At 46.5% G+C, this 16209-nt stretch overlaps 1 protein-coding gene across 1 annotated transcript in view; it reads left to right on the top strand.

The window, feature by feature from the left end:
• LOC143990276 (G-protein coupled receptor family C group 6 member A-like) overlaps positions 1 to 16209 on the top strand; it is a 116407-nt gene that overhangs the window by 89349 nt on the left and 10849 nt on the right. Inside the window, exon 4 of the mRNA XM_077490337.1 lies at positions 9400 to 9612. Within this exon, the coding sequence (XP_077346463.1) occupies positions 9400 to 9612 (213 nt within the window). The remainder of the gene's footprint in view (positions 1 to 9399; positions 9613 to 16209) is intronic.

Raw genomic sequence — 16209 nt, 5'->3', positions numbered from 1 at the left:
CGTGGGGGTCTCCCCCTAGGTCCACAATAAACCCTTATCCGAGCACGCTACCCGGCCGGCCAGGAAAGGGGGGGATGAGCGAGCGCCCCCCTCCTGAGCCGTACCAGGCCGCGTGCCCTCAACATGGGGTGCTGCCCCCCACCCCAAAGCACCTTGTCTCCATGTTGATGAGGACAAGGGCCTCTTTCCGACAACCCTGGCCGTTGGTTGTTGGGGTCTGCAGGCTGGGGGCTTATTGGAATCTGGGAGCCCCCTTTAATAAGGGGGCCCCTGGATACCGGCCCCCCACCCTATGTGAATGAGTATGGGGTACAATGTACCCCTACCCATTCACCTGTAAAAAAAAAGTAAAAAAAACACAACACACAAGGGTTAAAATAGTTTATTGCACAGCTTCGGGGGTCTTCTCGCCTGACTCCTCCGCCATCTTCTGCTAGCTCTTTTACTAGCGGAGGAGCCTGGCTTTCTTCTTCACCGCCGCCCTCTTCTTCCGACTTCGGGGGTCTTGTCCCCCTCTTCGGTTCTTCTTGCCGGGCCACCGCGCCTTCTTCTAGCTCTTTTACAGGCGGTGGCCTGGTCTTCTGTCGCCATCTTCTGCTCTTCTGTTCTTCTGTTCTTCTCTTCAGATGTTGCCTCGTCGCTGCCTCTGCTCACAATGGCAGGGACGCGGCATGCGGCAACTTATATAGGGACATCACCGGATGATGTCCCTGCCCATTATGATGTCACAGTCCCAGGGTTGTCGGAAGAGGCCCTTGTCCTCAACAACATGGGGACAAGTTGCTTTGGGGTGGGGCGGCCCCCCTTCCCCAAGGCACCCCCATGTTGAGGGCACGAGGCACGTGGCCTGGTACGGCTCAGGAGGGGGGGGGCGCTCGCTCGTCCCCCCCTTTCCTGGCCGGCCGGGTAGCGTGCTCAGATAAGGGTCTGATATGGACCTGGGGGGGGGGGGGGGGCGACCCCCACGCCGATTTTTCGGCGTAGGGATTCCCCTTTAAGTCCATACCAGGTGACGGGCCAGCGACGCCTCCATCGACACTACCACCAACAATACCACCACCACATACCTTCCGCTTGAGTCACAGGAATTATTTTCCAATCTATATCAAGAAGACATTTCTGATGCGCAGCCACTCTTGGTATTGGATCAGAAAGAGGAGGTAGCAACAACCGCTACTCAGCAGTCTGACGACAGTACCCAGATCAGCCCATGGAGGAGGTTGGTCCCCGGTGTTGCTGCCTACTCCGAGATCTCTACTTATAGCGGTGGGGAAGGTGACGTTGATGATGACGTGTCTAGTGATGTCACGTGGGTGCCCACAAGAGAGGAAGAGGAGGGGAGTTCAGAGGGAGATATGGACCAGCAGATAGGGAGGAGAAGCAGGAATAACTTACATTGCACAGGAGGGACAAAGCAGACTGCAAATGTATCAGGAGCGAGTCATCGACCATGTACGGTCACATCTGGCGCTCCCAGGACACCGGCACATGGCTCCGCAGTGTGGGCTTTTTTTAATGTGTCCGCTGCTGACAATAGCGTTGCCATCTGCAATCTTTGCAGTCAACGCATTAGTCGCAGTAAGCCCAACACTCACCTAGGGATGACCGCCTTAAGAAGGCACATGAGCAGCCATCATCGAGCCCAGTGGGAGCAACGGAATACACAAAGCCACACTCCAGGCTCTCACCGTCCAGCCTCGTCTTCTACTTCTCCTTCTCCTTCTCCTCTCTCCTCACAATTGACCTCCACTCCACCTTCCATCACGCCAAGCTCAAATTTTTCTGCAAAAAGGCAGGCTTCCGTGGGCCTAATGTTCGAGCGTAAAAAAATGATGACGCCGGATAACCCTCTTGCCCAACGGTTGACGACTGGCTTTTCAGAACTGATAGCCCGCCAACTACTGCCACATAAACTGGTGGACTCGGAGGCCTTTCGAAAATTTGTGCCCATTGGAACACCACAATGGAAGGTCCCAGGAAGGAAGTATTTCTCACAGAAGGGCATCCCAGAGCTATATGGCCATGTTCAGTGGCAAGTGAATGTATCTCTGGCACACAGTGTCGGTGCCAAGATACATCTGACCACAGACACGTGGTCTAGCAAACACGGGCAGGGAAGGTATATCACTTTTACTGCCCACTGGGTGAACCTTCTGACGGCCGTCAACCATGTAACCCGTGGCACCCATGTAGATTTGGTTTTATCGCCACGGATTGCATGCAGGCCTGACTCTTCTTCTCCTCCTCCTCCTACTCCATCCTCCTCCCTCTCCTCCTCGGCTGACTCCTCCTTTTCCGCTGCTGGTGTCTCTTCCGCTGCACCGCCCAAGCTCCCCAGAACCTATTCGACATGCCAGGTGAGATGTTGCCATGCCGTGCTGCGTCTGTTGTGCCTGGAAGCCAAGAGCCACACTGGCCCGGCACTCCTTTCAGCTTTGCGTTCACAGGCAGATCAGTGGCTAACACCGCTCAATTTGACAGTTGGTAAAGTGGTGTGTGACAACGGTGCCAATCTGCTTAGCGCATTGGAACAGGGCAAACTCACGCACGTGCCATGCATGGCACACGTCTTTAACTTGGTCGTGCAGCGATTCGTTGTCAAATACCCTGGGGTCCAGGACATCTTGCGGCAGGCAAGGAAAATCTCAGCCTATTTCAGAAGATCTTACACGGCCATGGCTCGCCTTCCTGACATTCAGCGGCGACACAATCTGCTGGTCAGACGTCTTATTTGTGATTGCCCGACGGGATGGAACTCAACCTTCTATATGCTTGATAGGCTGCTCCAGCAGAAACGTGCAGTTAACGTCTACCTGTATGAACTCTGTGGCAGAACAGGTTCTGGGGAGCTTGGGTTTTTTCACCGCGCCAGTGGCTGCTAATGCGCGACGCATGCAGACTTCTGCGCCCATTTGAGGAGATCACCAAACTGGTCAGTCGCAGCCATGGCGCCATCAGTGACATGGTACCTTATGCCTTCTTTATGGAGCGTGTATTGCGTAGTGTCATTGATCAAGCTGTGGAGGAGCAGGAGCGGGAAGATGAGGAAGTCGCAATGCTGGATGAATTCCCGGGGGGGGGCTACTCTATCTGAGACAAGTGAACAAAAGGAGTCTGAAGAGGAGTCAGAGGAGGATGGTGCTGGGGCGGATGAGGAGGAGTAAGAAGAGTATGCTTTAAACCTTTCTGGGACCCCTGTTGTTGTGCGTGGATGGGGAGAGGAGAATGAAGAGGACGACATTATCCTGGATGATGAGCAGGAGCCAGGCCACCACACCGCTTCCAGTTTAGTGCAAATGGGGGCCTTCATGCTCCAGTGTTTTAATAGGGACCCCCGTATAAAAAGCATAAGGGTCAAGGACCAGTACTGGGTGGCAACGTACTTAGACCCTCGGTACAAACCCAAAATGGCGGAAATGTTACCACCGTCACAGAGATCTGGCAGAATGGAGCACTTCCAGGCCTTGCTTCCAGAAATGCTGCATTCTGCCTTTGCGTGCGCTGGCAGAGGAGCAATTCCCACTCCCAGAGAAGGAGTTGCGGGTACCAATCCAACAGCGCCTGCAAGAAGAGGCCAGTTTGAAGATGTGTTGGTGACTTTGCATATGAGGTCATTCTTTCAGCCCACCCATCGACAGGTTTTATCCGGATCCAGCATCAGGGAATGCCTAGACCGTCAGGTGTCCGACTACATCGGGTTAACGGCCAATGTGGACGCTCTGAGGAGTGATGAACCCCTGGACTACTGGGTGGGCAGGCTTGACCTCTGGCCAGAGCTTGCCCAATTTGTAATGGAACTGTTGGCTTGCCCCTCATCCAGTGTCCTGTCCGAAAGGACGTTCAGCGCAGCAGGGGGGGATCGTGACCGATAAGCGTACTCGCCTAGCTCACGACAATGTTAACTACCTCACATTTCTAAAAATGAATGAGGCATGGATCTCGGAGGAATTCAACAAATGTGACCAGTAGACCATGTATATGTCTATAAACAATTTTTTTTAATCGAGCACACAGACCTTCTTTCTTCATTTGGCTCACTTCCTTGTCCAAAAAAAGCACACCGTACTATATGCCCGTACCCTCCTCTTTGAAGAGGTTGAGCGGTGTCATATTTCTACTGGGGCTGCTTATTATGAGGGGCTGCCACCATCCCTGTGCTGTGCTGAGATCCTCCTGGGGCTGTACCTCTACTGTGCATATTATGAGGGACTCCCACCATCCCTGTGCTATGCTCATTATGAGGGGCTCCCACCATCCCTGTGCTATGCTGACTTCCTCCTGGGGCTGCTTATTATGAGGGGTTCCCACCATCCCTGTGCTGTGCTGACTTCCTCCTGGGGCTGCTTACTATGAGGGGCTCCCACCATCCCTGTGCTGTGCTGACTTCCTCCTGGGGCTGCTTATTATGAGGGGCTCCCACCATCCCTGTGCTATGCTCATTATGAGGGGCTCCCACCATCCCTGTGCTATGCTGACTTTCTCCTGGGGCTGCTTACGGTGCAGGTGTCAGTGATGTATATCACGGTGCTGATGTCAGTGCTCTCTATCACGGTGCTGCTGTCAGTGCTGTATATCACGGTGCTGGTGTTAGTGCTTTATGTCACGCTGCTGATGTCAGTGCTCTCTATCACGGTGCTGTTGTCAGATGACTCTATCACGGTGCAGGTGTTATTGCTGTGTGTCACGCTGCTGGTGATCATCTCCTGCACCCTCTTCTTTGCCTACCCTGATCCCTGACCTTCCCTCTTCTCCATTGCCGTCATGCGCTCCACAGTCCTGAATTGTCACAACAATTTCCCATAAAAAAAACAATGCTTGTAGTTGTCGATCCCAGATTCACCTCATACATGTGTTATGTCATTGGACATGTGGTGGGACTATGTTTGCACAGCTATTAATTATTTTGTGGCTGCAAATTTGACCTGTAGGTTTGCGAAGTTCGCCTCCCATTGAAGTCAATGGGGCCCGCCGCGAACATTCCGGTTCGCGAACTATCGGCCGCGTTCGCGGTCCGCATTTGCGAAACGTCCCGTCGGAAGTTCGTCCATCACTATTGAACTATATTGCTCTTAATCTCAGTTATTGCTCTCCAGTTGATTACTTGAAAATATTCTGTTACTGTCTGTTATATTTCCATAGAAATATTGCAGTAAAGACAATTCCTATGTTTTTTCATTACGTGTGTGTTTCTCTTTGGTTATTGCACTTACACTATTGCCAGGTGTGCCAGAGGGAGCTGAGACTGTTACTGGGGTTGAGAGGCAGAGTAACGGACTGAACAAACTTAAGCGACTCCTACTGGGGTATCTCTACACTTTTTTTGCACTAAAGTTGGCAAAACACTAGTAGATGACTGTATAACCAGATTAGTAGTTACATTTTTAGAACAAGCCTTTTTGGGCTTCTTCTAAAGTCCAAAGAGTACTGACTTACAAAAGTTCCACCAAGAGGACAAACTAGCAAGGCAAAAGTCTCTGAGAGGGGAAAGAAAGGACACAAGCAGACAAAGGCAGATAATTGATAAGATAAAGAGCAAATAATGGAGCTGTGGAATGTGAAAGAGGGGGAGCAAGGCACAGAGGTGAGAAAGTTCACAACTTCAACAACTGTTAGATAGTGATTTAGAAAACTGAGGTCCACCTTCGGCTATTACCTCATGAATCAAACAGAATTATCATAAATAGTTCATAAGTTTTCCTTTCCTGAGAATTTTTAGAAATGCCCTTAAGGATCGAAAACATTCATGTCTTCCATAGAATATTTTATTTTTGAGAAATCATGTCCCACAGTTGTGCAGTAATCCTCCTCCTTTATGTTCTTTCTGATGTGTTTGTGAACATTCATTCATTCATTTAGCAATTGCTACAATATAGGTACAATGACCTTAAAGTGTTACTAAACCCAGGACCCTGCATTCACTATATCTGGTCTCCCACAGTACACAGAACATGAAAATGCAATTATTTTAGTAAATATAAACTGCTAAATACATTTTCCCATCAGCAGTATATAGCAGTCTCGTGACTTCTATAAGTACCTGGTTAAAGCTTGTAGGAGGAGTTTTCATAATGCACTGGCTGTCCTATCAGGATGCTGGACCCCTGACCCTCTGTCCGGACAGTGCTGATTGGCCCTCTGCTGATCACATGCACTCTCCCCCCCCCCCAAAAAAACTCTCTAGCAATACACACCAAATTGTACATGTGCAGCCTGACTCCATTTACTTTGTCTTATCCAGACATGTTTTGGATACAATGCAAGGAGGAGAGGATCTGTGCATACAGGATCAAGCAGCCTATTTACACAATGCAGATGATTAACCCCTTAGGTTCCACAGTGAGTATAACAAGCATGCTGTACTGCATATACAGACTGATTTTACTGTTGTGGGTTTAGTAAGACTTTAGGCATCTTTAAAACAGACATTTGTTTTGGGTGTGGCACTTTGGGGTTTTCATTTCTTTAAGAAATGTTTGATTTTTTGTAGATAGAATAGGTTTAAGATACTCAAAGTAAAGCAAAGTAAAGCATTCACGTGTTACTTGCTAACCCTTTGTGCAATTGACTTTTGTTTTCAGCCCTGCATTGCTTGAAAGAATTAAAAACTACAAGATCAGCGTGTGCCTAAACCATCCCATTATACCATTTACATTCATTGCACCCCCCACCCCTAAAAAATAATAGCTAAGCCAGGTACACACGAATGCTGCATACACACGATCGGAATTCTCATCGGAAAAAGCTCTGATGGTTTTCCAGACAGAATTCAGCTCAAGCTGTCTTGCCTACACATAGTCACACCAAATTCCAATCGTTTATAATGCGGCGACGTACAACACGTACAACGGGAATAGAAAAAATAAGTTCAATAGCCAGTAGCCAATAGCTTCTGTCTCATAGTTGAATCTGAGCATGCGTGATTTTTGGCGTGTCGGAATTGCACACGATTGTAATTTCTGATAGAATGTTTTTCCGTTGGGAAAATTGAGAACATGCTATCAATTTTTGGCTGGCAGAAATTCGGACAGCTAAATTCATGAAAAGCTCTCATCTGTCTTTTTCTGGCCGGAATTCCGATCGTGTGTATGTGGCATTACAGTTTTTTGGGTCGCACAAACAAAACTGACAGCTCCGGTCGGAGACACCATGCGAGGCTACTCCAGTGATCTCTGTTGAGCTGTTGTTTTCTGACAGGGGGGATGGCCCCCCCACCAGAACACTCTGATCAGCATTCTCCGCCATTGACTGAAATCTCTGATCGGGAGTCGGTCGGCTGCTGGTTTATCCAGCACGCGCATTCGACAGAAGCCGGTTGAACAACGAGTTGAAGAACTTTGCTTATTATCCTTAAAAATAAACAGAATTTAAAGTATAAACAAAGGCAAATCTTTTTTTTTTTAGGTTTGGGTAGAGTGAAGAATTAGAACGTTAGGTTTTTATTGCGGTCTGTGCTCCCATTAGCGACAGAGAGTGATAGGAGCCATACATCAAGTCAAAGCCTGTTGTGTGATAATGAATGACAGTTTCAGCCTGGACCCCCAACAAGGCTGAGACTGTGATTCACTATCACACAGCAGGCTTTGATTTGATGTGTGGCTCCCAGGACCCCCATCACTGGTTACCATTACTTAGGGCATAGACAAGCTCCCTTGCCGGCCAGCACTCACAGCAGTGGGCAAAGGATCTCATTCCTTATACAGCCTGAGTGGCTCACACACATATCTAGGTTCCCATTAGCGACAGTTTGTCCTGTTTACAATTATCACTGAGACTGAAAGGGAAAGAAAATCCTAAATGTTGGATTGTCACTAGAACAGAAGCAGAGGGGAAATCATCCAACAGGGAGCTTATCCTGGTGACTCTGTTAACAACCAGGAATCCCCTTCACTTTCAGGGAATTTCTTCTTACTTCCTATTGTGGCTATGAGACAGAAAATAAAGGTAAATCTCCTTAACACAGATGGCAAAATAAACTGACAGGAGTTATAACTAGACATGTGCGATTCGTTTCGTACGAATCTCAAATTCGTACGAATTTCCCAAAATTCGTATGTTCGGGAGGATCCCAAATACAAATTGCCGTGCGTCTGAATTCTGTACGCAATACGAACTTTTGTTTATGGATTTCGAATCAGTTGTCGTCATTATGCTTATGTCAGCACAGGGCTGGTGGGAGCCCCTCATAATACGCAGCCCCAGGAGGAGCAGGCGCAAACTGGACCAGCGGAGCATGGTGTAGTGTCATATTTTGCTCCCCAGCCATCATAGAATGCTCCGAAAGTGACGTTGCGGCCAGACATTTAGAACTGCGCATGCGCGATGCATTCCAAACACTTGCGCCATGCGTTCCAAATGCTTCACGACAATGCAGACCAGTGAAACCATCAGATAATGTCAGAGAAGTGAGGGGAGGTAATCCCCTCCCTGAGCCACAGTTACCCGCTCTCTCTCCGCCGCTCTCTGCTCTGTCTAAAGTTAATGTCACGATTACCTCCCCTCACTCCCGTGACATTATCTGACAGTTTCACTGAACTACATTGTCGGAAATCCTCTAGAACGCATGGTGCAAGCATTTGGAACGCACCGTGAATGCGCAGCGCAAAATTTCTGGCCGCAACTCATCTCATCTAATGAAACTTCGTATTTCGGATAAAAAACAAACTTCCATCAGCATCGACTGTCATATTGAGGTATATTTTTGCCTTTGAATTCATCATAATGAACGTTCGTACACGTTAACGAGCCTAACGACAATTCGTATTTCGTACGAAACGGAATTTCGGACACGAAATACGAAGTACGAATTAATTTTAATACAGATCGAAACGGAACAGAACGAAACTAATTTATTGACGGCGCCCATGTCTAGTTATAACCCTCCCTTAATCCCGGTATACACTATCTGTTTTTTTTCCATTCAATCCAGCAGGTTGCATTTAAAAAATCTGACAGCTCTGTACTAACTATGCAATCTTAGTATGCAATCTCCCCTGCTGAGCTGTTGTGTTCTGACAGGGGGACGCCCCCTCACCAGAACACTCCAATCAGTGCTCTCCGCCAAAACGGCCGGCTTCTGTCGGACAGACCAACAAACACATACGGGCCAAAAGTTGGACGATTTTTTTTTAACCGCGTGACATCTCCCTACATTTGTCCCATGTGTGTACGGGGCTTCACTCTATCTAAAATGAAAAAAATATATTTAACCATTAGTTTTACTTTAATGACGGAATTCACCAATAAGTTTAAGTTTACTGAATTTCAAACAGAATTCCTTGGCAAATCAAGCAAAGGCAGATTCTCCCAGCTGTAGTAAAAATCAGGTGTAACTAATGCAGTAGACAATAATTGTCAATGTTATTGAAAAAAAGGCTGATCATTGTCATTTTTATTTTACAGCTCCTCGCAGAATTAAGGAAAACCAACTTTACCTACAATGGTGAATCATTCCACTTTAATTCATTTGGGGAAGTGTTACGCAGCTATACTTTGTATAAATGGCAATTGATGGATAAATCTGTTAAAATGATTATTGTCGGGCAGTACAACACAGTCAATCAAAATCTAACGATAAACCAAAGTATTCTTGTCTGGAACAATGTCAACGGCTCGGTATGTAACACAAGCTAACAAACAAATGACAAATAATACATGCTTAATTTAATCATAGCTCTGTTATATTGTGCAATACTTGATATGTACCTAGTGATATGTAAACTGATGCAGTCTTCCTATGTGTATAGATCCAGTTCCTATGTCTAACAGTCTTTTTAACCTTTCTATCTGTATGATTTTCTATTTTTGGAATAAATTTATATAAAACCAATACCGATTGATTAGAAAGAAATTCCTTTCAAATTCATTACTGGTGCCTTTAAAATCCTAAAGTCCCCATCCAGTCCTTTCTTGCAATAGCTACTCACGAAGGATGATGGCACCATTTTGACCTGATTATATTTGAGATATCCTCTAACTAGCCACTTTAGTGTTTGTGATATCTCGCATTTCTTTTTTCTTTGTTTTCATGACATCAGATAAGATAAAATGTTCTAGGAAGAGTTCCGCTTTGGGTAAATTAAAAATAATAATGGCCCTGAAGGTGCCAAAAGCATCTCTGGCTGCAATCCCAACCTCTTTTCCATTGCTCTCCTGCTTAATTCCATTTAAACATTAAACATTCTCATGCCGCATACACACAACTGGACTTTCCGACGGACTAGGTCCAATGGTCTTCCAGACGGACTTTCGGCGGAGTCCGAATGAACGGACTTGGCCACACACAAGCACACCAAAGTCCAACGGATTTGAACGTTATGACGTAAGACCGGACTAGAATAAGGAAGTTCATAGCCAGTAGCCAATAGCTGCCCAAGTGTTGGTTTTCATCCGTCGGACTAGCATACAGACGAATGGATTTTTCGACTGGACTTGAGTTCGTCGGAAAGATTTGAAACATGTTTTAAATCTAAAGTCTATCTGATTTTTAGACAGCAAAGGACCGATGAAGCCCACACACGATTGAATTGTCCGTCGGATTCGTTCCTTCGGACCTAGTCCGTCGAAAAGTCTGATCATGTACGCGGCATCAGTCTTCTAGTTTGAATGAAACCCCAGCACCTTGAATGATTACATCAAGTGAGTGCAAAGCATTGTGGACCTGCCCCTTAAGGGGATGTCATCACAATGCTCTTAGCTGGGCTTCTAGTTTATCCTGAAGCTAAATTCCAGCCAAAAACTTGTATTTTCATTTTTTCAAAAATAGGTAAATATCAGAATCTATTTCAATTTTTTATTGCTCTTGAGGTCCTCACTGGGGAGATTTTTTGAATCTTGTTGCCTTGGCGACATCATGAAAAGAAATGAGAGGATGCAGGTGTCACAGGTACAAGTAGACAAAGGAAATAAAAAACCTAATCCCACCCCACGCTAATAATTCATTTTGCCATTGTCAGAGAGATATTGTATGACTGTGACCATGGCCACCTTAAAAATATAGACAAAAGGGACAGCTGAACCAAACCAATTACTCTAGTGGATCCTTAAAGAGGAAGTAAAGGCTATTAAAAAAATGCAACCTGCAAGGCAAATACATAATGAGCTAGTATGCATAGCGAACAAAGCCCCCGGAGCGGTGCTCTATCTTCATCTTCGCCGCTGCCATGTATCCCGGAGTGAGTTACGTGTCTCGCTGCTCCGGCGCTGTGATTCGCCGGAGCCGCGATGACATCACTCCCGCGCATGCGCACGGGAGCCGACACGAGTGACATATTGCAGTGATCTGCGGCCTGCTCAGTGCGCCTGCGCGCCGCTGTCTACTGCGCATGTGCCATAGACAGGGGTGCCTGTGTTTTTGTAAATATCTCCTAAACCTGTAGGTCAAAGTGGTTTGTAAGGGTTTGTAAGGGTTTACAACCACTTTAAGTCCCTGTAAATTATTCCACAATCTAAGCAGGCCATAGACGGTTTGGATCTCGGCCAATTCAGCAGGCACTGGCTGAGATTTAAACCATGTATGGGCAGGCTGAATGTACCCAAAGAGATCAATCAACTTAGGTACAACAAGCTTATCAAATGTTACATGTGATTATTGCTAGTGGCTAATATAGCCACTAGCAGTAATCACTGTGTTCTTCTGACAGGGACGGCTCCCCCAGCCCCCCTGCAGGAGAACACAATGGCTTCACAGTAGGGATTCCCCCATTAACACTGACTGTGTTGATGGGGGAATAAAGCAATTTTCATCTATGGCTGGCTTTAGCCCATCTGTCTTACAGTGTGAAATCAAAGCACATCTCATACACTGTTCAACATGGGGGCCAGGGGGCTGGTTATCATTGCGACTGTTGGCTTCTATGATTACACAATGTGCTGCTTACTCCTGCTGTCTAAATAGAGCAGAGATCAGCCATCCAATCCAACATGGTGAGCATGGAGAGAGGACTGAAGATAGTGGGGGCATGAAGAGAGGTGAGGGGACTGAAAGTGAGGGGACCTTGGAGAAAAGGGACTGAAGGTGGAATGTGCGGTGAGTATGGAGATATGTGAGGGGACTGAAGATGGTGTTAACATGAAGAGAGGTGATGTGATTAAAGATGGGATGAGGAGGGAAAGAGGTGAATGGACCAAAGGTGGGAAGAAAATAGTGAGAGTTGAGTGGACTGATGGTGAGGTGAGCATGGAGAGAAGTGAGAGGACTGAAAGTGGGATGTGCATAAAGAGAGGTGAGTGGACTGAGGGTGGGGTAAACATAGAGAGAATTAAGACTGAAGGGGACTATGAGCATGGAGAGCGGTGTATGAGGACTGAAGATGAAGTGAGCATGGAGAGCGGTATGGTGACTGAAGGTGGGGTGAGCGCAGAGAGTGGTGTGGGGACTGAAAGTGAGGTGAGGATGGAGAGAATAGAGTGGATTGAAGGTGAGGTGAGCATGTAGAGATTTTAGGGGAATGAAGGTGGGGGGAACATTCAGTGAGACGAGGGAACTGTCATTTCCTAGCCGGCCAGGCTGTATGTTCGGATTAAGGGTCTGGTATACACTTGGGTGGCAGGGCCCACACCATTTTATTTCCTTGCATAGTGTTCTGTAACAGATCTAAAAGATCATCTTTGATGAGAGTCTGGTATGTATCTTTGTGCATGTGATGTATTTCATGTGCATAATGCATAGATAATAATAGCCTGCTTGCTCTAAAGAAAGTACATGTGCCAGCTGTTTACATATAATGTGTATGTAGCACTAACCCCTGAAGGAGCTGCTGGTTTGATTTGGGCTTACCGTTACCTCACCTGCTTGCTTCTCCGTTTTGGGGATCCCGTGGTAGATGGCCCAAAGAATGTTGAAACTGACACTGAATCCTCTTTTGGGTTATTTATTTAGAAAAACAAAGTCTCTTAAAGAGGGTAGAGGGTTAGGGGTGAGTTCAGGCACTTAAATTGCAGGGTGAAAGTAGAATCCAGAGAATAAAACTGTTCCACAACTGTATTCAACAACCCCCGGATAGACCTCTCTCGCTAGGCCTAGCAACTGGTGGGATGCTCGGTAAAGTCTCTGCCACAGACTTGTGAGATACACTTGAGCGTTACTGAGGGATGTGGATAAATTTAACCACTTTCAGACCAGACCAATTTGCTGGTCAAAGACCAGACCACTTTTTGCGATTCGGCACTGCGTCGCTTTAACTGACAATTGCGTGGTCGTGCGACGTGGCTCCCAAACAAAATTGACGTCCTTTTTTTCCCACAAATAGAGCTTTCTTTTGGTGGTATTTGATCACCCCTGCGGTTTTTATTTTTTGCGCTATAAACAAAAATAGAGCGACAATTTTGAAAAAAACGCATTATTTTTTACTTTTTGTTATAATAAATATCCCCCAAAAATATATAAAAAAACATTTTTTTCCCTCAATTTAGGCCGATACGTATTCTTCTACATATTTTTGGTAAAAAAAAATCGCAATAAGCGATTATTGATTGGTTTGCGCAAAAGTTATAGCGTTTACAAAATAGGGATAGTTTTATAGCATTTTTATTAATAATTTTTTATTATTTTTTTTTTACTAGTAATGGCGGCGATCTGCGATTTTTATTGTGACTGCGACATTGTCGGGGACCCATCGGACATTTTTGACACATTTTTGGGACCATTGTCATTTATACAGTAATCACTGCTATATAAATGCAGTGATTCCTGTGTAAATGACACTGGCAGTGAAAGGGTTAACCAGTGGGTGGCAGTGTAGGGGTTAAGTGTTCCTAGGGGTGTGTTACTAACTGTGGGGGGGTTGGGCTTTCATTTAGTGTACACTGATCTCTGCTCCAATCACATGGAGCAGAGATCAGCGTCACTAGTTGCTAGGCAGAATGGAAACATTTTGTTTATACAGCATTTCCTCCATTCGGCCGCTCCGTGAGACGATCGCGGGGATGCCCGCGGCGATCGAGTCCGCGGGTCCCGCGACCGGACTCACGGGGGTCCCGACCAGCGCGGGAGCGCGCCGACGGCGGCGCGCTCCCGATGGCAGGGCGGCATTGAATATTGGACATACATGTACGCCAATATGCCTGCCCGTGCCATTCTGTCGACGTACATCGTTGTGCGCTGGTCGGGAAGTGGTTAAAGAACTGACATACAGTACCAGTTTCTCTCAGCCGATCTGGCGATACTGTACGAGTGTTGATCCAGGTTGCGTCCTTCAACTAAGCCTCCAGGCTCCCCCAGAGAAACCAGCCTTGTGCATAGTCTTCTCCTGAATGATTCCTCCCCTGGGGTTCTTCAGTTGCTGGGCCTCTCCCTTCTGATGAGACGTCACAGGACCATCCCTGGATCAGTAGGCTCTGAAATTCACTCGGGCCTATCCCTTCAGTTGCATCATCCCGGGCCAGCCAGCCCCGAGACACAGGATGTATAGTTCCGCACCCCAGGCCAGGAGGGCCATGGGGCTGGGTCAGGAGGACCCACCAGGACCAAACAGACAGAATGTAATCCCCCGCCAACATGGTGTCGGTACCTTAAATACCATCCCCCAGAATGCACAGCAGGAAACACTCCCACTGGGCTGGTTCCGAGAGATAAGTGGCATTCAATGCATCCATCTAGACTGCGTTTCTACTCTTGCCTGCGGTGACAGCGACACATGCAGTCAAGGAGAACAAAGTGCAACCCAGCTGGACTGGTACTGAAACCAGAAATTTAGAGAAATAATCCCGAAGCCCAACTGTGGCTTCAGGCAAGTTAACTTTTCAAAAACAATAGCTCCTGCTCGTCAGGAACCAGGGCTACATGTAATAAAGAATAACCATCTTTTATAACACTCATACTTTATATTGAACTGTATATTACAACCAGTACTTCTGTTCACCCCAATCTGCACATTGTGTTGTACATTATATTATATATACTCCTGAGTACTCAACTCTGTACTTTGTGCAGTACATTCTATGCTCCCGACCAGCCCACTGTGTACACTGTTCTGTGAACGATAAATTCCCAACTCTTTATGTTGTGCTTTAAGCTATATACTTGTCATTACTCTACCCTGTACATTAATCAGCATGTTACATATTTATGAATATTTATGAATGACCCTCTTTATAGATGCGTTTTTCATTATAGTTTCCCCACTTCCCCAATCTGTACCCTGTGCTGTACATTAAATATTCCTGAAACCCCCACATTCTACACTGTGAATAATATATTCTTCAATCTGTACACTCCAATTTACACTACAAACATTGGACCACCCCAGGTTATACATTGTGCTGTAACTTACATACCACTGATCTGTACAATATGATGAATGCTTTGGTGTTAATTATATCACACTTAAAGTGGTTGTAAACCCTTAGAACCAACTTTGACCTACAGGCAAGCCTACACGGTTTAGGAGATATTTGCCAAAAGACAGGCACCGCTGTCTACGGTGCATGCGCCGTAGACAGCGGTGCGCAGGCGCACTGAGCATGCCGTGGTCAACGTTGATATGCCACGAGTGGCGGCTCCCGTGCGCATGCGCGGGAGTGACGTCATTGGAGCTTCGCCGAATGACAGCGGCAGAGCAGCGAGACCCACCGAGAAGATGGATGCCTTGACTTCTCTGGCTCCTGTGTAGGGTAAGTCACATATAATGGACTACTATTCGATGCATAGTAGTCCATTATGCTTTACCTTTGCAGGGAATGAAAGAGGAAGTAAACTCATCAAGGTTTACTTCCTCTTTAACTCTTCTAGGATCCAGTGCTGTGCACTTCCAGGATTCACCTGAACCATGGACACTGTGGTCACTCACGAGAGAGCTCATCTGATTGGCACCATACCCTAAACAATGAAAATAAACTTGACTTGGCATTTGAGCAATGCTTTGCTTTGCTTTAGCTGCTAAAAGCACCAAAATGCATGTACATGTACTATTTTTTGCAAAACAGTACAACACAACATATGGTAATGTGTTACCATGTGTTGTGGTGTGCTGTCATGCAGGTTGGAATTCCATTAAATTGGTTGTAAACCACGGATGTTGTAAAAAAACAAAACAAAAAAAAACAACCTGCATGGTAATGGCATAATGTGCTAGCATACTAGCACATTATGAAATACTGACCTTGGAATGACCCCCTCTAGCGCTGTACTGTCATCGCTGAGAGGGCTCACATGTTTCCCAGCAGCAACAGCGCCGTGCAGGCGGTTTTAACCCTTTTTTGGCCGATAGTGGG

This window comes from Lithobates pipiens, unplaced genomic scaffold (assembly GCF_037356315.1).
Source record: "Lithobates pipiens isolate NorthernLeopardFrog02 unplaced genomic scaffold, aLitPip1_a1.2 Scaffold_18, whole genome shotgun sequence".
In the NCBI taxonomy this organism is placed as follows: Eukaryota; Metazoa; Chordata; class Amphibia; order Anura; family Ranidae; genus Lithobates; species Lithobates pipiens.
This window is presented reverse-complemented; position numbering and strand designations above follow the sequence as displayed.